General features: G+C 39.8%; 1 protein-coding gene across 9 annotated transcripts in view; it reads right to left on the minus strand.

Moving 5' to 3' along the window:
- Nucleotides 1–22,656, minus strand: part of ACACA (acetyl-CoA carboxylase alpha) — a 280,609-nt gene that overhangs the window by 61,267 nt on the left and 196,686 nt on the right. For all 9 annotated transcript variants that reach the window (XM_045773207.2, XM_045773206.2, XM_045773203.2 and 6 more), the window contains 4 exons: nt 14,324–14,593; nt 10,616–10,713; nt 6,351–6,471; nt 5,421–5,531 (listed from right to left, as the gene is read on the minus strand). In XM_045773207.2, coding sequence (XP_045629163.1) covers nt 5,421–5,531; nt 6,351–6,471; nt 10,616–10,713; nt 14,324–14,593 — 600 coding nt within the window. The remainder of the gene's footprint in view (nt 1–5,420; nt 5,532–6,350; nt 6,472–10,615; nt 10,714–14,323; nt 14,594–22,656) is intronic.

Raw genomic sequence — 22,656 nt, forward strand, 5'->3', positions numbered from 1 at the left:
AGCCAGCCAGGCGTCCCTCTCTCCTTCCCTTCTGAGCCTCCATGACTCTCTCATCTTGTGTCACAGAGTCACAGGTGAGTATAGAGAACATACAGTACAGGTCACTGGTGCCATGGGAGGAACTCTGATACTGTATCCAACAAAGTGAGTAACAACTTCACATTTCATATTGCACAGACACATAAAAACATGTTTGAAAACTGAGATCCAGAGAAGGACTTGTATCATGTCTCAAAAGCAAGATTACAATTAGGGCCCTACAGGCCTAACATATATAGCCCTAGCCACACCACCATATAAGCTCTTTTTTTCCTGGCAGATTCAGTAGAAACAGGGAAAGGGAGATGATATTATGGGATTCTCCCCCCCGCCAAAGGAGAAGCTTTAAAATGTCACATATCAACTCCTGAACGAATCTATAATCCATCTATCATAGCCATTGGCACATGCCTATCTCCACAGACAATTAGGACAGGCTATAAATCGCAAATTCTGATTTCTCTGTGTATACCTCACTACGTCTCGGGGATGGACTGGGAACTAGCAGCTCTCATTTACATCAATGTTCCCTTACAATACTAGTCCTTCAAGCCTGCCCACAACCTAATGTCATGTTAAATATATTGCGAAGAAACAGAGAGGAGTGATGGAGTGGGGCAAGTAAAACTGAAAGTTCCTGGAAATACCCAGTGGCACCTTGACTCAGGAGTTTATGACTATACAAACTGTCCCAGTCCCTTAAGGTCCCATATTGCCAGCTCCCCAAGCACATAGGTTGTTGTCTTTCCCAGACTAGCATGACACCCTTCGAGCCATGTAGTTTGTCCATCAGGTCTGCCTTACCACTCGGTGAGGCATTCTGAGCCATCTGCCACCTATAGCCTACTATCTGTAGAGCTAGGAACCTATGGTCTTCTACCTTGGGTGACATGACATCGCAGACCCTTGGAAGCTTCTCTAAGTCATGGCATCATGCTCATGACATTTGCACAAAAAGGAAAATGACCAGAGCAACTTCTCTTCTCAGGCCTTATGGACACTAAGCACAAGGGACTGAGCCCATCTTGAATGAAACTTGGGGGACATGGAAATTCATGTTCTCATGCTGATTTAGTCTCTGCCAATGGAGCCAAGTCACTTTATCTCTGTTTTAGTCTTCCCATCTGTGAAACAGCCCTGACACCACTAGCTCACCCCAGAAGGCCGCAAGGAGCTGGACTGATGTCCTTGGTTTTAAGTTTCAAATAAAGTCATCCAGACTGCTTCTAATCACCAGCCCACTGCCTTTAGTTCAAATGGCAAATCTGTTTCTGCAGCACTTAAGAAAACCCAGGTACCACACTTCTCAACTTGGTAATATTCTGAATGTTTTACAAATAACTATGGGCAACCAAGAGCAAGACAGACAAGGAAAGAGATTATACAAATACTAAGATAACAAGGGGAAAGAGATAAAAATACAAATGCGGAAAGCACTTTCTGGTTTTGGAACAAAAGACACAGTGGCAAAGGATTGTGCCCATGAATAAAATGTGTAAATGTACAGTAAAAACACTGAACGTAAAAAACAGGAAACCGCTAGAATATTTATATTTTATTTGCAGGTTACTACTGTTGGCTACAAAAAGAAAACCTTTAAAAAGTAAGAGTCTTTGGAAGCAAAAGGTAGGAAGGTCTAAACTAATTAAAAACAGGTCGGCTAACGACAGGCAACATCACGTGTGCACTGAGATGGAGTGTGGCCATAAAAGCTTGACGCATACGTGCAATGTATTAAGTTGGGAATGTGTGTCTCTCCAGCTTCATATCTATTAAAGGAACAAACAATTTACATGTTGCTGTATTACAGGAGTATGATATGTGGTGTGTCAACTCTTTCTCTTCAAATTGAACCATGGTAAGTCAAATCAGTGATGGGGTTTGGGGGTGGGGTGGGGAGGGGAGGAGAAAAGCAGGGAGAAAGAAAGTTTCAAAAAAATCTCTGCCTCAGCAAAAGTTTTCATTAAAATTTTAGACAAATGATCCCTGTGTCCTTCTCCCTTGCTGCCTGGGGCTCCATGCTATTTCTATGCAAATAACAACCTCGTGGTTTATATCTTATTATTTCCACCGGAGCTGCAGCGACATGACCTGAGACGTGTAAGAGGTGGGGGGGGGGGGGAGGGAGTTGGAGAAGAGAGAGAAAGAGAGAGAGAAAAGAGGGAGAAAGGGAGAGAAAGATGGAGTGGGTGTTCACTCAAGTGTGAAAAAATATTGTCAGGAGTGAGCGTCAAGAACAAAAAAAAATTGCAGGGATAACGTGTTTATTTCAGTCCCCCCACCCCCAACCCCCACCCTACCCTCCCTTGCAAACCGGCACCTTTTAAAATTCATTGGGCATCAGGCGATCATGCACAATCCATCTGCTTTCACTTTATCATTTGCATTTCATGCCTCCTGGCTTTTGATGTGCTGATACTTTGATGCAGTCAGGAGACGCGCATTATCATTATTTCAATTTTCAAAGGGGTCAACGGGATCGGCACTTGCACACACAGATTTCTTTTTTCCTACAACCTCTACACACCCCTTCCCTTCCTATTCTTCACCCCAATGTTTAACATAAAGGATGAGGACTCAGAAAGGTGGGGGTCAAATGTTTACAGTCTCAAGCTTGCGTATACCACCTCCGTTTCCACTTTGCACAGGTACACGCATACCCGAGCAAAATGGCCAAGGCTTAAGGAGGCTCTACACTGTTTTCAGACACACACAAAGACTTCCTCACACATGGATACTCAGGGAGGCACACAGAGAGAAGGAGAGGGATCAAGAAGCAAGATACAGACACAAAGGGACAGAGACGAGCACTCACCCAGGAAGAGGCTGGCACTCAAAGCGACCCGCACACACCCAGAGACAGAGAGACTCCTACAGAAAGAAAGGCAAACAGAGATGTGGAAAGACACCACTAGACAAAGACAGAACAGGCAAAAGGAGTGAGTCGGAGGAAGCAATCTTAAGCGTGCAGCTTCCGTATACTGTCCTTTTTCATACTGGATAGGCGAAGGGGCACACAGGACATTCTGAATGAATTTGCATGAAATCGGGTGTCTTCCAACAACATGTTTGTGTACATAAGAGGCGCTGACGTGAAAACAGTGAAGCCGGCAGAGCAGGATTAGGTAACCTCTATAACTTGATCACTCCCTTCAGCTACAAATGATAATGTCCTTCTGGAAAGGAGCATTGTTTGGTAAGTTACAGCTGCAGCTTTCCTCGTCTTTTCCCCTGCAACTACACTTCTCCTTCAACAAGCAGCCCAGTAGGCTAGGAAGAGGGGGAACATAATAAATCTGATCAGAACAATTCAACCAGATTTTAAGAAAAATTCCCTCGTGCTTTCTTTATGGCACAAATGAAATTCAACTAGCAAGTTTTAAGGCAAAAAAAAACCCCAAAACCCAAACAAACAAAACCCCCCAGAAGCAGCAACAACAGCTTCGCTTTTTGTATTGTTTTTTGTGTATAACATATCATTAGGGAGAAAATAAGAAAACGTAACTAAATACTTTCAGAAATTAGCTCTTTGTCCAGGTATGGGAACATCATGCGAATACAGGAGTCTTCTTTAAATTCCACCCTTACAGATAATCACACCTACGATTCTTTTCAACATTCATCAACATCTCGTCCTAAGAAGATATCCAAAAGAGCAACCTAAAAAAAAAATTAAGACTCTCAGCAGTTCCTCTCATTGCAATCGTCTCCCTTCAGTTGTGGCAGGTCACAATCTTTATTTCTAAGCCACTTTCCAAAAAGGGACCGGGGTATCCAAGTTTGCCATTGTTAGCACTGCTTTGCCTTTCCTTGGAGGGAAAAGCAAGCCCAGAGAAGGATACGGACCTCATAGGAATGTAGAGAGCAAACTGATCATATCAAATGTTTCTCCTCATCTGACATCTCCGAAAGCTAATTGGACCAATGGATGTAACAACTTTTAAAAAACGAGGTAACAGGACACTTGATTCCTATCCTTCCACTGCAAAGTCAAGGCTTGATAAAGTTTGTGCAAGGCTAGTAAACCCGGTGTCCGATACAACTCGACATGCATATAACTCAAGATAAAGCACCAAATCATGTAAGACAGAAGAAAAGGGAACTGAAGCTGTCATGAGGACCAACGCTTTGCCAGGTGCTCAGGTACTTTTACTTCTGTTTTCTCATTTGATCTCTACCACATCATTTAAGTGTGTAAATTATCATCCCCCTTTGACAGATAAAGAAAGCGGAGGAGCTGAGAGGTTATATGAGTTACACAAGGTCAGCCAGCCAGTCCCAGACTATTACATATTCCTGGCTCTGGAGAGAAAATAATTTTCCTCTGTCTGAGGGGAGAAGTCAGAACTACATCGTCTTTTGTATACCCAGGTATTCTTAGATAGTTTCACTCTTACAAGCAGTGACCTCACCAACTTCTCCCCCCCTTTGGAAAAGCCCCTATGAGCTTGGATTAAAAAGGCACAAGAATTCTTCCTTCCTTCCTTCCTTCCTTCCTTCCTTCCTTCCTTCCTTCCTTCCTTCCTTCCTTCCTTCCTCCCTCCCTCCCTCCCTCCCTCCCTCTTTTAAAGTATTTATTTGAGAGACAGAGAGAGACAGAGGGTGAGCACGGGGTGGGGGGTGGTGGGGGCAGAGAGGCAGAAGGAGAAGAAAGAGAGAAACCTCACGCAGACTCCCCACTGAGCACAAAGCCTGACTCAGGGCTCAATCCCACAACCCCGAGATCATGACCTGAGCTGAAATCAAGAGTCAGACACCCTATCGACTGAGTCACCCAGGCATCTCGTGCAAGGGATGATAAATCTTTGACATACTCTTTCCCAGCAATCCATCCATGCATCTGTCCACTCATCTCTCCATTCGATATTTACCAATTACTTCCTCTATGTACAAGGGGACCACCCTTAAGTGTTCTTTTTAAGAGGTACATTCACAAATTTCTCAGAACGTTAAAACTTGATATTGTCAACACGTTCAGAAGATGTTTCAGAGACAGTTCCGCGTCTGGGAATAGATCTCTTCACTTATTCATAGATGAGAGAAAGGGAAGGAGGGCAGGAAAAAAGCATTCAATTAATTCTCTTTCTAGAAAGACATCAGAATGTAAACCCTTTGAAGCAAGAGTTCTATATTTGGTTTGTTCACGAACATATCCACAGGGCTTGGAACAGTGCCTGGCACCTAGTAGGTCCTCAAAATATTTAATACAATAAATGAATGAATAGGTAAGCAAGGCGATGGTCAGGAAAGATGGAGGGAGAGGGAAATAGATTGAGGGAGGCATGGCCTGAATGGTTTCTCCTCAATCAGGATCTTGAATTAAGAATTCACAATCATCTTCAAACAGCTTCACATACTTCTCCCAGACCCTAGAAACTTACTTTGTTGAGGGCCCCAGCTCCAGTCAGAATTAAGTGAGAATTTTCAACCTGGATGGTTCTCTGTCCCAGCCGGACAAGGTAAGCTCCAATCCCAATGGCCCGGCATGTAACCTTCAAAAAGAATAAATTAAAAAAAAGAGAGAGCGAGAGAGAAAAAATAATAAATTTTACATGTCATGTATTTACGTCCCTCCCAAGCTGTAAGAACTAAGGCATAGATGTATAAAATCCACATTAACGACAATAACAAAAAAGATTGCTTTTTACAAAGTTTTCCTTTTTTTTTTTTTAAAGATTTTATTTATTTATTTGACAGAGATAGAGACAGCCAGAGAGAGAGGGAACACAAGCAGGGGGAGTGGGAGAGGAAGAAGCAGGCTCATAGCGGAGGAGCCTGACGTGGGGCTCGATTCTGTAACGCCGGGATCACGCCCTGAGCCGGAGGCAGACGCTTAACCGCTGTGCCACCCAGGCGCCCCTTTACAAAGTTTTCCTGATTAATAATATTAAGCCCCATAATTCCCCAAAGAAAAGAAGGTAGAGAATTTGCTGAATGATTCAAGTATTAGACACTCAAAGGTTCATAGGCCCTTTACTTCTCTTATACTTTTGCCTCTTTCACAGATGCTTGGTATCTACACTAGGGGTAAGAATAAGGCAAGCAGTAAAAAAGAAATTCAAGCTGTTACAGCTCTGTTAGAATGTTTAGAGAAATAAAAAGTTAAACTAAAGGCTAAAACGAGGTGCTAGGTTTATCTGGGAAATTCAATTATTTACATTGTAATGCACAGTTAAAATCAAATTGCAGATATATAATTTTTAAGAAATGCTCTCATTTGGGACTGAATAGCAGAGATGGGACCAAAAAAAAAAAATCCTCCTAGTCACACAGTCAGTTCTTCAAAAATGTCACATTCTGTTAAGATTTACCAGGCTGATGGTGATGATCTCATCATAGGCCAATGAGGATTCTCCAGCAATCATTCCAGAGCCTCGAAGGTTCTCTACTCCAAGTCCCTCTTCCTTCCCAATAATATCAGTTATCTTGTACCTATTGGATACAGCCATGCCAAATTATAAAGGTTAAACACAAGAATTACAATCCATTAAAATAATAATCACCATTAAAAGGCTGCTAAAAGCATCCTAAAAGCTTATTTAAAGCCAGCGCTCTCTACTCTTCTTATACTTTTCATTCACGTATCTTTCCTCCTTAGCTTGGTGCCTATTTTTGCTGGAAGCAATACAGTATAGCAGAAAGAGCAAATCTGAAATTAAGCAGACAGGTTTAAATCCCTGCTCTAACACATGCAGCCATGTAACTCTGCAGATAATAGTAACTTCTGTAAAATGGAGATAATGTCTACCTCTAAGGGTTGACATGAGAGTTAAATTAAAGCAACAAAGAAAGGGCTCGACACATAGATGGCGCTCCGATTTTAGATGCCCTCTCTTACTTTCTAGAACAAGTTTCTTAAAAGTGGGGTCAATGTAGATCTCTCTATAATCAGCAAAAGCCATTAAATCAACACTTTTAGATAAATGTTACAAAGGAATAAAAAAAAATTCAGAGGCGAGTGAGAATGCTCAGCCCAATTTCTCAAGTCAAAAAATCCTTTCTCTTTCTAAGATGGGGACTAAGGGTTAAGATCAAAACAGTACATGCCCATTCCTGCTCTTTCGTAAATATTCTGTACATACAAGGAGGGGTCCTGGCCCTGATGTTCTGGAGGGGCAAGTGGAATGTGTGTGGAAGTGAAATACTGGCCAAGTGTCCAGAAAGCATCCTGTGGATCCAGTGGGAACCACTCATCCGTCTTCTTGGCAGGGGATTAGGAGTGATAGCTGATAATGGAAAGTGGGAGATGGGGAATGCAACTAATAAAAGAAAGGAAAAATACAAAATTGGAAGTAGAGAATGGTGTATATTATTTACTGTTCTGTGTGTACCCAGAAAGCTTGGCACTGGGCATAGCTTAATAAATTGAAATAATAAATAAATATCCCACAGTGGCTCTTAAACTACTTTTTTTGCCCTCATATTTCTCTGTTCTCTTCATTCTTTACTTCTAACCTTCTACCAATTTCCTCCCTTTGCCCTTATCCTTGGCCTCTGGCTTTGCATCTTCGCTTCCCAGATTCCCTTGCCTTTCTATTTTTAGCCTCTCCCAGGAATTCTCCAATTCTTCCTTTTGCTCTGTACCTAGGCTCTAAATTCTACAGTTATGTTGCAGGTAAAGCTAATCTCCCTTAAGGGGTTAATGAGCCACAATAATTGGAGGGGGGCTTAAAGTGTCCTTTTTGGAAGGCTCACATGCCAATGTAGTCACAAACACTCATGGGTCCAGTCAGCCTTCCCTGCAAAGCAGATCTTTTCCCTCCTAAGGACTACATATCGCTTCACAGGTATTCATGTCTTGCTAAATGGCATCTTCTCCCTTTGTATTACATGAAAAAGAATACAAATTTCCTGTTTTCTGCTCTACATTCTGAGTCTTCTACCATTAAGACTATCATTCTTTGAAGTAGTACTAAATTTTAATGTTATTTGTAATAAAAATCTTTGTATGGTATAATACAATTAACAAAACACATTCGTAAATACATATTATTTTTGATCCTCACAGCAATCCACTGTGATAGGTAAAATCCTATTATTACAGATAATAGTGGCCAGGATTTTTGGCTGCTAACTATGTACTCAGTGCTGTGCTAAGGGCTTTACATTTATTAATTTACTTAATCTTCATTTTACAGATGAGGAAACTGTAGCGGAGAGAAAAATGACTTGCTTTGACAAAAGCAATATACAAAATCAATAGCTTTTTTTAAAAAAAGATTTTATTTATTTGAGAGAAAGCACGAAGGGGGGGAGGGGAGAGGGAGAAGCAGACTCCCCGCTGAGTGGGGAGCCCAATACAGGGCTCGATCCTGGGACCCCGGGATCATGACCTGAGCCGAAGGCAGACGCTTAACTGACTGAACCACCCAGGTGCCCCACAAAATCAATAGTTTTTTAAAATATCTTTAATAAAGAGTTAAAAAATACAATGGGGACGAAGAATCCCATTCAGAATAGCAAGAAAAAGTGCAAAATATTTAGGAATCAACATTTAAAAAGTGGCAAGATCCCCTTATACCCACATTGTGCACCACGGTACCTCTGGCGTCACAGTGCAATGCCAGGGGCACTGCAGGATATTTTAAGTATCTGGGAGAAACACTATGTTATGTAATATCTGTTGGGTTCCACATGAACTACTAGGTTTAGGTAGTTCATAATTAAACATTAGACAATGCTCCATTCCTTTTGACAGTGTCCTATCTTTGCAAGCTGGGTTTTCAGTTTCTGTGAAAAAAAAACCCAAGTTCTGTACAAAAAAAATCAGTCCAGAATAAGAAACAAGGGTGGCTATATCCAAGCTGAATCTTGGATTTGTCTTGAGATTTCGTACAGATGCAGATATCCCATTAGTAAGTAATTGTAATTATTTAAAAATGAAAAAAAAAAAGGCTTTCCATTTATGTGTTTGATACTTCCCAAATAATTATCGTTAGAATATAGATACTTATGAAGTTGTTTGGGTCTGACTACTTAATAAACAGAAACATTGGGTATATCTTTTAGCCCAAAGGTGCTGTGAAAACATTACTGAGACAGCAAGGGTGTTATGAATCAAGAAAGACTGGGAACTTCTAGCATAACCTACACGAAGAAAACAACAACTTTAAAAGATACACCTGAATAAATGGAAAAACATATACCATGTTTCTTGCTGGGAAAAGTTAATATTATGAAGATGTCAGATCTTCCTAAATTAATTTATAAATGTAATGTAATTTGAATCAAAATCATTACGGAAAGTTTTGGTAATTAAAAAAATGAGTCTAATATAAAAAGATAAAAATAGCTAATAAAACATAGTGAAAAAAATTAAGAATGTGGGGAAATCTGCCCCATTAGAATAGTTAGAATAATGTGGCATTAGCTCAAGAACAGACAGCACAAAAAAAACAATACAAAGCCTAGTAATTGAGTTGAGATTATTATAAAAGTGAGGAAAGCATGCATTATTCAATAAATGATACTGGAGTAGTTGATTAACATTCTGGAAAACACTTGCAGATAGATTGTAAAAATGTTTAACCTCACTAGTATTCAAAAATACCAGTTAAAGTAATTGTTGTTTTTATCTTATTAATTGACAATAATCAATATTGGCAAGGGGGGAGAAAAATTAAAGGGGAATACTCTCATATTGCTGATGGGTGTGCAGATCGTGGGAGGGCAATCTGAAATTATCAAAAATATCTTTAAAATAGACATATTTTTGGCCAGTAATTCCACTTTTAAGAATTAGCCAAAAGGGAATAATGAGAGATATTCCTAAAAGTTTTTATAAAAAAGCATTTAGCCCAGGAATATAGCAGTAAATAGTGGGAATAATCTGAATGTTCAAAAAATATATATTTATTATGATAAAATACTATGAAGCCATTAAATATCATATTCTTAAAAAATATTTTAAGAATACATAAAAATTTCCCCCAAAATAGTTTTTAGTGAAAAGAACAAATTACAAAAGAGTTTTTTATTATGATTCTGATTATGTAGAAAGAAGGCCTATATATACAGAAAAGACAGCAAGAATATAATATACATTAATAATTGTTATCTCTCGGGCACCGGGGTGGCTCAGCTGGTTGAGTCCGGCTCTTGATTTCTGCTCAGGTCATGATCTCAGGATCATGAGATCGAGCCCCATGGGGGGAGGAGGGGCTCTGCACTCAGAGGGGAGTCTGCTACAGATTTTCTCTCTCTCCCTCTCCTTCTGCCCCTCCCCCAGCTCACACTTGCGCCCTCTTTCTCGAAAATAATAAATAAATCTTAAAAAAAAAATTGTTATCTCTCGGTAGGATTGTAGCTGATTTTTATTTCTTCTTCATAATTATTTACATGTTCCAACTTTTCTAAAATGAATAAATGCTATGAACATAATTTAAAAACCTCAATCAATAAGGTCTTTCAGCTAATTAGTGGTAGAGCTACGATACAAACCTAAGAGTTCCAGATCACGTAACGAGCAATCTTCACTGCTCTTCAAGGTCATGATCAGCAGGACAGTGAGGAAGAAATGATCATATTCTCCTTTCTTTAATCCATGGCCAAGTTATTCTACTACATGTACACCTACCTGGATTCTCCCTCGTCCTCTACATGTTCACAGTGGACAGAGTTGAGAGCACTGACTCTCTTGTAATCCTGAGGGGTCAGATATAAATATTTGTATCCCTGTGAAGCACAAAGAGTTTTTAACTCATTATTTGCCATCAGCACATAACCAGAAGTCCCAGCAGAGCATGCATAACACAGCTTCTTCCAAAGCCAGCTTTAAATCGTGCCACATCGTTTCCTAGAGTTCGTCAAATACAATACCAGCATCGACAGTTCTCCTTTGAAAGATGGAAGGTGCCTATTTCTCCAGCCACTGACTGTCCTTGAAACAAGATATCTTGTAGCTACAACTGCAAGTATATTCCACCCACTTCATTTTCATCAGGGTTAAAGGGTCATTTTCTGATCTTTTGTGACACCTCTGTTAAAGATGTCAACACAAAATTAAAGAACTGTGTGGATTACTATTCTTTAGGTTCTCAAATCCACAGCACAATCAAAATATAAATAGGTAAGAGATAATCGAAAGGATCACAAAGCTGGGAGGGCAATATTAAAATCGGAACTCTACGCAGTGATAATCACCAGTGAACGCTGAATTCATGCTTTTTGCTGTTTTCAATAAACAACTCGTAATTTCTATTTACATTTAAAAAATTATACTAACTTTTTGTAATTATTTTTGCACATACATACACACACAAAGTAGGGTTATAGGATACATGTGTTTAACTTAAGTGAATTAGTCACGCAGCCAAAAGAAAAAAAAAGGAAAGAAAGAAAGTAAGTAAGCAGAAGACGACGTTTTAAATACTGTGAGAAATTATGCCAGCGTTTAACTCAATGAATTTGTCCCCCAGTGAGCACAACATGGGAGAGACATGAATCTGCCACTGAATTTGTATAACTTATGACAAGAACCTTGTAGTGCTGAGGGTCATTAGTATGTCAGTCACCACATATTTACTGAGTGCCTCTTATGCATAAGGTACTATTCCAGGCACTGGAAAAACAGGAATGAACAAAACAGACAAAATTTCCTGGCCTTATGGAACTTAAATACTAGTGAGAGAGACTGAAAATACACAAATAGATAAAACGTATACTATTAATGAGATTATAATGTTTAAGGAAAAAAAGAAAGAGTCGAGAAAGGAGACAAGCGTTGCAAGGGTTGAACTTTTAGAAAGAAAGGCCCAGGGAAGGCTTCACTGAAAGTGGCATATGAGTAAGGCCTTAAAGAACAGAGGAAACAAAACACAAGGATATCAGGATGTGTGTGTGTGTGTGGGGGGGGATTCTAGGCAGAAGGAACTGTAGGTGCAGAAGTGCGGAGGCATGACTGTGCCTCATGAAGTTCCAGAAAGAGTAAGCAAGCCTATGAAGCCAGCGTGGAGTAAGACTGTCTGCAGCAAGAGATGACGGCAGGGTGGTATTGGAAGGTAAAGCTATGTAGGGCCTTGGGTTAAAATTCATGTAACACAAAACTGGCCATATTTTTTAAAGTAAGCTCTGTGCCTAATGTAGGGCTTGAACTCACAACCCCGAGATCAAGAGTCACATGCTCCACCAGCTGAGCCAGCCAGACACCCCAAAACTGGCCATTTTAAAATGAAAAATTCAGTAGTTTTTAGTATATTCTGATGCTGTGCAACCATTACCACTCTCTGATTCTAGGGCATTTCCATCACCCCAAAAAGAAACACAGTCACCAACAATTTTTATACACTTTTAATATGAATTCTATTGAAGTATAATTTACATGCAATAAAATTCATTGATTCATTGATTTTAAGTGTGATGAGTTCTGATGAATGTTGATACTTGGGAAATCACCACCATAGTCAAAATATAGACTATTTCCATCATCCCCTGAAACACTCTTACATTTAGAAGATGTCTCTGTGAAGGAGACTGAAGAGGAGCAGTTAGGAAGATAAAAAGGAGACTCTGGGGCCGTAGAAGCCAAGAGGAGAATGTATTTCAAGGATGAAGGAGTGACCAACTGTGTCAAAGGCTGCTGAGACATCGAATAACTCAGATGAAGACTGAGAGTTATGACAGAATTTCACGGTATGGAATCCACGATGCCCCCGACAAAGCAGCTACAGTGGGCTGGTGAGGGTGCGCGCCTAACTGAAGCGGGTTCCAAAGGAATGGGACGAGAGTATCTGGAGATAGCAAGAAGAGACAATTCTTTCAAGAAGCTTTGGTGTCAATAAGGATAGTGAATGGAGGACTAAGTAGATTCAGTAGAGGGGGAAAAATGAGGATGCAAGAAGGAAAGGGTTAAGCGTGTAAGAGGAGTGATTGGCCGTAGATTGGAGCAGGGGCTGTTCATCCAAAGTACAGGGGAGATGGCAGAGAATAAAGGCACAGATGCAGATATGTGAGAGCTTGTGGATGCTCTCTTCTCGTTCCTTCTAATTCCTCAGTGAACTGGGGAGCAAGGTCGTCAGCTAAGAGGGGGGAGGGGGCAAGAGGGTTTTGGCAGTTTAAGGAGAGAGGAGAAGATGTGAAATTGTCATTCGGGAGGCTCATACATGAATTTAAAGTAAGACCAGTCTATAGCACGGGATATTTTTCTCTATCAGCGTTCAGCTATGCAGGTTCACGTATGTGAGTAGATGGAGAATATTGGCTTTAAACAAGGTTTTTTGTAAAGAGACAGAGTAAGCAGAATAAGGAGAGAAGCAAAAGAGTTGAGGGTATAGGGAAGGTGGTAATTATAATACAATTATAATGATTAACCTATGATTGACCATAGAATGTAAGCTGAGCATGTGAGGGAGAGAAGGATAGAAGGTGGGAGCACCGACAGCTGCAGGTTCCGGTGGGTTCAAAGGATTGCTGGAGTTGGTGTACTACAGAGAAAGAGTTGGAAACACAGGATGGAGGGGTGGCAAAGAAAGGGATGGCTGAAATCAAGATCATGGGGAAGAGGAGGCAGACAGGAAGTCAAGGATCTAAGAGGCTGAATTATGGGATGGATCGTGTATATGGATATAGAAGTCACCCAGAATTATAACAGGGCTCATTATGTTGGGGAGAGTGACAGTGTGCCAGCAAATAAAACATGCAAAGAATGAGAAGGAGTGACCGAAGAGGTGGGGACCACTCTAGTAAGTGGTGGTGTGGCACAGTCTGATGACATGAGATTCGAAGATAGGCGTTTCCAGAGAGAAAGGTGGGGGAGAAGGGCCTGGAAGTAGTGATGAGGCACAAAGAAGACACTCTTCTCTCTCCAGGCTCAGTGAGACAAGGGAAAGAGAGAAGAGAGATATCAGTCAGTCTTTAAGAGGGCTACAGGGAAAGCGGGTGTCTTTAGAGGATAGGCAGATTTCAAGTACAGAACAATCAGAGAAGAAGCTGAGGATACAAGGGCTTTTGTAGATGACTGACCATAAGTCCTGGAAGCCACAGTGGAATAGTTTAAAGATAGATATTTCTGGCTTAGCATGTCTCATGCTGAATGCATATCTATTTCCTCTAGTGTTCAACCCAAGAAACAGCAATCTATTTCAAAGCTGGAGGGAAAAAAAACCTAGGAGAATATACTGAGAGACAATTTGTCTCCAACATGGTTATGGCTCACTTTAAGTGCTGACTTTTGAACTTAAACCTCTACCTCTTCCCCAACCTCTTTATTTGTGTAGACGCATACACACACACACACACACACACACCCATATATTGTCTTGAAATTTTATCTTTGCTTAGTCTGTACCTTGTAAGGATCCTCAGGATCTACCCAGGCCACATGAAACATATGACGAATTTCTTCTGCCAGTCCAATTCTTGCTCCACTGTTGGCTGCTACAAAGATGCGTGGGATACCCTCTGCCCTGGCAAGCTCAGAAGCTCTAAGAAACAGCAAATCCTCCTGCGGCCCAAAGGACCCAATTCGGTATGTGATGTCATTCCCAATAACAATGATATCTCGGCCTTCTGGGTATTCAGGACTTTTAAGGGTCATTTTCCAAGCTACCATGCCAATCTGCAAAGGCATAGAGAAACAAATAAATAGAAGCTTCTTACATGCAGAATTTTTTTCAGGTTCCTTGAAGGTATCAGACTATACCTTAGACACAGCCTTCATGTAAAGATATATAGTGCTGAAGAGCCAAGTTTCCTGTGGGAAACTAAAACAAACATTCTAGCACACTTCTCTAGGTTATGGTGAGAATAGCTGGCTTACTATGTATTTCACAGTGGTGTCAATCTGCTTAAAGATGGAAAAACCAAAGTCTAAATGCACTCAAGACACACGTGGAAGAATGCCATGGTGCAGGGAATTAAATCCCAAACTCCCTAAGTTACTATCCTATCTACTAACAATCTAGTTCCATCTTCTGTGAGATTCTTTCTGAGAAGCTTCTTACACATGTGAGGAGACCAGAAAGAGAATCACCTGTCACGAACTATACCACTTTTGTGAACCTGGATCCTTTCACTGTTCTCTAGCACTTGACAGGAGTAATAGCAGCGTTCTTTACCGGCTTGCCTTAGGTATCTTCCATTTCTGCAAGAATTCACTAGAGCTCAACACTGCATCCTTGTAAGCATCTCTTGCCACTTTCTTCCGGCACCAGAAAACCAAAGCACACAAGGAACGATACATGTAAATCTCTGTTCTCTGTTCAGTAGCATCTGACCAGCCACACGAATAAATGATATTGACTCAGAAGGCAGGGGGTGACATGTCTCTTCCCAAACCCTCCCAGCCCTCTCTTCTTTTAATCCCCTTCTATATGAGATCTAGTCAATCCTACTTGTTTATTTGCTAGTTCCATTTCTTTTCTATTCACTCACACCCCAGTTACAGCTGCAGTTTTTCATGCCTGCCTGTCTGTTTCCCTATACCCGGATAAGTAATGTTTTCCATTCTTTTTTTTCCCCCCATTTCTTTCTGTCTCCCCCACACACACTCCCACCCCCTCCACTCGCTCCCAAACACAAAGCCTACCAGATGAGCATTCCTGGTCCTGCCTAATGGAGCCCAGCCACATCTGCAGCCTTGGTCCCTCATCCCCAGGCTGCTGCATATCACCTCATTGGGGAGCCGGCCATCAAGAAGGGCCATTAACAGATGTAAATAGCAGCATCCCTGGAAAGCCACATGCATCACCCAGACTCAACCGGGCCAGTGATCATAAGCTCTGAGTACACATTCCTCAATCCAATTGCACATCCACTGTAATCAGGCTGGTTGAAGCTTTCCACACAGCTATTTGTGATTCTCAGCATTAAGAAATATATATATGAAACACCCACAGATAAATATAAACTATTTAATGTATCATACCATTGGCCAAATACAAATCAAAATGGATATAATACACACACAAAAAAATCCAATCACCTTCCGAGATAAGGTATTACTCTATCTGCTCATTAAAGACACAGAAAGGAAGGAGAAACAGATCTTCCAAAATATAGCAGGGAGAAACTGCAAACATCGGGATAACTTTGGTCATGGTTTTTAAGAAGCTCGCTAATATAATGCCTGTGTGGGGAGAAATATTTTACACCTGCCTTCTCACGTGGCCCTCTAACCTAACATCTCTTTTGTTTTTCAGGAAGGAAAAGCTATTTCCTCTAAATGCATTTGTAGGTAGGAAGATTGGGTTTTACACCAAATTTTATGATATATTAACCTTAGCCACCTAGGCTAGAAGTAGCTTAGAAACAAGCCTTGAAGACTACTTCAGCATTTGCATGCTAATGCAAACATTGTGTCTGTGTGGTACTGGGCAGGCAAATAATACTCTTATCTTTTGTTATTACCTGGGGACTCTAACTGTGTCACTTGGGCAGTCAGTTCAGCAATTGGCTAGGTCATTATGCTTGCAATATTGACTTCTAATTAGGTGTCAACACAGCAGCACCAAGAACACACTACTCTTTATCAATGTCTTTCCAAAGTGTGTTCCTCATCGACCACCTCCCTCCTCCTTTAAAAGTACCATTACAGAACAGAGAGTTCTATCCCAGTCTTTGTATAGTCAGATTCCCTACCAGAAGAGATTAAGTTTTGAGTAAGTATAACGGATAAACATCCAAGAAAGCATCTATTGCTCAACTTATCCTGAAATTCAGATTTTATTGCTAACTGTTCAATTAGTAGGCCAGAAACGGTAGGGCAGATAATGGAGAAAATGGGCTTTGGAGTCAAACTAACTTGGATCCATATACAGGCCTTATCACTTGCTGATTGTGTGACCTTGGAAAAACAACTGTATTGAGCTTCAGTGTCCCCACATACAAAAGTAACCATGCCTACGGGTTTGATGAATCAACTATCCCAAACGGTAACCTATTATATTAACTTCAACATACAGAATTTGCCCGTTTCTCTCCTCTCAGTCTATCCAAATCTCACCCATTCCAAAAAGATTCATTCAAATTCCATTTCCTCAGTAAAGCTTTGCCTAGCCTCAAGTGACCCCTTTCTTCTCCGATCTCCTACTAAGACCTTCATGTAGAGAATTCATTTGATAATTAATCATATGTTGCCTAGGACCGTTTTTAGCTTGCCAGCCTAAACCATTATATCATCTCCTCCAGTGCCTAGCAGGGTCCCTACACATAATATGGGAGTAATAAATATTTGCTGGTTCCACAGTCATTTCATTTTTTAAATGATTCTTGGAAAATAGTCAACACCAAGGGCTTAGAAAACTGTCTATGACTTATCTCTAGGGATCACAGAAAAACAGTCCTAAACATCATTCAACTATGTTTTTAAAAAATAATAAGAATAATAGCTACCATTAACTGAACACCTATCACATGCTGTACTATACTAAATATGGACAAATACTGACAGTAGTTAAGAGGTTGGCCTGGGGAGTGTCAGCCTACCTTGGTCCAAATCTCAGCTTTATTCTAGCTGTTACCATCTTGGACCAATCACTTAATTTCATACAGTCTCAATTCTTCCAATTATAAAAAGTTCTCAAATTATTGCCATGAGAAAACTAAGGCGTAGAAGAATTAAGTTGTCCTTATAGCTAGTATGTTTATTTTTTAAAATACAGTTCACAGAATTTCCTTTACTAGAGAAATTAAGGAAGCATATTCCAGACTAGTGCCATTGCAATTAGCGGAAACAATATGGAAAGATGAACATCAGTTATAACACAGACATAAACGTCACTGACACCTAAATGCAATGTGATATTCTGGAACAGAAAAGGGACATTTGTGGAAAAACCGGTGAAATCCAAAACAAAGTCTGTATTTTACTTATTAGTATTGTACCAATGTTAGTTCAAAGTTTTGATAATTATACCATGCTTATACAAAATGTCAACATTAGAAAAATCAATGGTTTCACTTAGATATGTTTTAACACACCTCTTTCAGCAGACAAAGATTATTTGAGCAAAAAGAACAACGTAAGATGTTAACATTAGGAACTCTCTGTACTATCTTCGTAACTTTTCTGTAAATCTAATATATTTTAAGATAAACAGTTAAAAAATAAACGTGATGATAAAAACTTTCCCCTCTTTTGGAGGGAAGTAAACGGGCTAATAAAGTCATCATTAGTATTCCGTACAGCCGTACGAAATGATGGCTATGAAGACTATGAATAGCATATTAAAATACCCATGATAGGATACTGAATTTGAAGAAGTGGTAAAACAAACTTGTCTGTATACCATAATAACTGTGAGACGCGAAAGAGTGTGGTGGTTAAGGACAGAGACTCAGAAGCCAGACTTGGAGAATGTGAATCTAACAGAATCTGACTCTGACAGAATAGAGATTCAGTCAGTTTTCTAGCCATTTACGTAAGTTCCTGACCTCTACGTACCTCAGTTTCCTCATCAGTAAAATGGGGTAATAATACCCTCTTCTATAAAGTTTGTTGTGAGGATTAAATCCATGGTGAGCCTTAAAACAGCATCTGGCACGTAATGTTACAACACTATCTACAGGCGTGTTGGGGCGGCGGGGGGGAAATGGGGACGAAATGAAAAAAAAAATAGCAAAATGAGATGATAATTATTTTTAGAATGATGGGCTTGTGTAGGGCTTTTTTTCCCTATTCTCTAAATTCTCCTTAAATGTGTTTAAAATTGTCAATGCGATATAAGTTTAAAAAGGAACTAAGAAAAGACTACCAGAGCTCTTCGCTGAGGGACAGGTATATGAAAACTTATATTATTATCTCTACTTTAGCGTACCATAAAAAAAAATTTTTTTTAAAGGGAAAAGTATCTCCCCAGCCTGAGGATTTCTCATACTTTACAAAAGGTGACTCTACATTTTAGTCTTACCGCAACAGATCAGATTTATATAAAGTTAGAAGGAGAGAGAAACACATGAAAATTAAAAATAAAGACTCACCTCGAAGGGAGAAGAATATGAAGAACTGCCTTAGTTTGTTGGGGCTAACGTTTCACTTTTAAAAAAGAAATGCTCTGCAATAATGTAGTAGAATGTAAACATATGTATATATAGGTTTATACAATATTAATATCTCTACCTGAGAAGTAACTGCTTCAGTGTTTTTCTGGTCTGATGGTTAAATACATATTTATACTTTTAAAGTCAATATTTGTACAATAGACAAGAACAGTGCCTATCAGCTAAATACATATTTAGGACTGTACCACATGTATTACAAACATGTACTAAAATCGAGAGCTTATATTTATACAGAGCCTTTCATCTTGAAGGGGGCTAAAGAGCTTTACAAACATATGTACATAAAAGGACGTTCGCACTGATAGGCAGGCAAGGTATCCATTCACCCACTCCCCTATGTCTTCCAGCAGCCCGGGTTAGGAACACATGGTGTCAACAGATGCAGGTCTATAACAGCTGCAAAGACATGTAACACAATAATCCGCCTTGTGATCCACAGTCATTGGAAGAGGGCTTGCAACTTGAGAACAGCAACCGCTCTCCTCCAGTGCAGAAGCACCACGGCCATTTCCAGCTTTGTGTTTTTAAATTATTCTCTACCAAACTCAACTAATCACTTGACAAAATTGAATTTGATACTGGAAATGGTTTCTGAATGCAAAATACTTTCTGTCTGATGATGAGAAGTAGGTTGAGAAACGCTTCCCCCTGCCCTTGTTAGATTTAGAGAGAGAGAGGGAGAAAAAAAAAAGGGTCACAACATTCAGGAGAAATGGTTCAAAATATGCTATCTAAGAATAGCTTTGTCTCAGAGGATTGGGTCATTACTTCAGAAGACAGTCATATTCTCCCCCTATTTAATTAGGACACTGTAAGTTTTTCAGTCAAATTACTTTATATAGATGGGTCTATCTATGTTATATACACAATGGAGACTTTATATTGAAAATTCTGCAATCACTATAAAAGCATACACAAGTGTGACAATGTGATTAGGAATGTGACATTCACTGATTTCACCTAAGCCCAAGTTGCCTAGTCCATTAACTGAAAAATAATAACGAAAGGAAATTCCATCACTGCATCCCCTTCTTCCAGCTTCTCTCCCTCCAGTGCTTTGATGCAGGAGCAACCTGGTGAAAATGACACTCCAGGACTGAGGGCAGCAGCCTGAGAGGGTCTGCCAGAGTGGGTGGGTTTATGGCCTCAGGCGCCGAGGCCGGGGCAGTGCACAAGCTTCTCTCCTGACCACTGACTTACCAAGTGGTTCCACCCACTTCCTGCCAATTACGTTTTCATTAACATAGCCATAAATAATTTAAAAATATGTAATTTCAGATGATTTTTGATAACAGGATGTTCCGATTAGCACGTTTCTTAGGTTTAGGGTTATCAACCCAAACTAATTAAAATGAAAAAAGGGAAGAGGATCAAAAGAGTTAGTGTGTAACACCCAGTGCACCATGCAATATGTGCCCTCCTTAATACCCATCACCGGGCTAGCCCATTAATGAATCATGGAACTTTACATCAAAAACTAGGGATGTACTGTATGGTGACTAACATAATATAATAAAAAAATATTATTATTAAAAAAAACCCAAAAGAGTTAGTGTGAATAAGCAAAAGATGAGCAGAAATAAATATCTGTCTTACGCAAGTCCTAAGGAAGAAAATATTTCTTTGGCCACAGTCTGATTCCGGAATAAACACACGCAAGTGAGGGAGGAGGGGATGGGGAGGAGAAAGCAAGCAGAAGAGAACAGTCTTATTTAACTGTTTTTATGTGGGTAAAATGATTTGTGCCACAGTATTTCCATAAGAAGTGGGACCATTATTTTCCTGTAGAAACACATTTGGTTTGAAAAGTATCACTGGACAGGATGTGAAAATCAAACCGAATGAATTATTCACAACCCCCGATCAGAGGTGATCATTATTTCTGATGCTCCAAACAGTGATTAGGATTCTGCCCTGAGATGTCATTTTCTCGCTGAGTAACACCAGCGACACAGAAAGGCATTATCTATCTATCCATACATGTATTTTTTCTCCTGGGAGGACCTTGGTTTCATGTTACTATAACAGATACTAAAAACATGACAATATTAACATTTATTCTGATGGTGCCCATAAATGCCATTAGCCTGACACAAAGTGTCAACACTAATCATGACCCAAAATTAACACCAAAATTGACATCAACATTAATTGTACTATCAGTGTGAGCCGAATGTGCAACTGTACACATGCATGCACGCACGCACACATACGTACACTTTCCAAAGCTGCTGTTACTACAAAATAAAATACTAATATTAGCTCAACCAATAAATTTGAAGGCAAAGCTGAGGGGCAAAACAGGACAGGATTGTGTTTTTAAGAATGTAAGAAGCATCCATCAACTGTAGCTATGCTGTGGGAAGCAGTAAAAGAATATCTTTGCCATGGTTGCCTCTCTTATATCTCCTCACTTTCAGTTCAGCTGTAATAATAGTTTTCTATGTGGACTTAAATATAGGTGAGACTGTGGCTGATATGTTAAAGCTTTATTTTCCATGCTAAGTCTAAAAGTTGAAATTTTCTGGCAAAGCCTCCCGTAGCTATTGTTTTACTACTCCTCATGCCAGAGGACCATCCTGCAAGGCCCTGGAGCGGCAATACAAAGAATTCTAGAGCGTTAGAGCTGAGATGGACCTAAGCATTATCTGCACATTGAAGATGAGAAAACCAAGACCCAACGAGAAGGAATGTGAACTTGAGTTCCTTTACAGATACATAATAAAGTGTGACCTCCCCCCTTTTGTTTTTCTTTTTGTTTTTTAAAGATTTATTTGCTTATTTAAGAGAGAGAGAGAGGGAGGGAGAGAGAGAGAAATGCGCACGCACAAGCGAGCATCATCAGGAGAGGGAGACGAGAGAGATTCACAAGCAGATTCCATGCTGAGCACAGAGTCCAACATAGGGCTCGATCTCACAACCCTGAGATCACGACCTGAGCCGAAACCAAGAGTCAGAGCTTAACCAACTACACCATGCAGCACCCCAACCTCTTCCCCTTTTGTATGTTGTATGGAATATTAAATCTTCACTTTCAGTTAGATACTATCAAAAAATAATTACAATATTAACTCATGTTAGAATCTCATGAAAAAAACATATCTGATGGAATAGTAGAAAATACTGTATGGGTGTTAAAATGTGCCTTTTTAAACCACAAGGCAATATGATATTTGACATAATTTGTGCCATTCAGAAAAACCATGCTGAAAAAATGTCAATGCCTTTCCATATTGTAATATCTGCTGGATATCATATGCCGTTGCCTAGTGTTGTATGATCACATAAAAGAGCTGAAAACAATTTTCTTAACAGCTGAAAAACTCTCTTTTTCATGCTTGGATAATTCAAAAATGGCTGAACAAACTTACCTCAACCTTTCCAAAAAGCAATAAAAGGGTAAGAAAAATACCATTTTTGGAGCAGAAAAATTTCATCCCAGAGGTAATTTCTTGAAAATATTACTGAAGATTAGAAACAATAATTTTGAACAGGGGAGTTATCTCTCCCTGCAATATTTATAAACATGAAACCACAGTAATTTTATGCATATACACACAATGCTTTTAGGAAACATACCAATTTTTTTTTAAACATGCAATAAAGCACATATAAGCCAGG

This window comes from Ursus americanus, chromosome 23 (assembly GCF_024610735.1).
Source record: "Ursus americanus isolate L20-20 chromosome 23, mUrsAme1.1.p, whole genome shotgun sequence".
NCBI classification, from domain to species: domain Eukaryota; kingdom Metazoa; phylum Chordata; class Mammalia; order Carnivora; family Ursidae; genus Ursus; species Ursus americanus.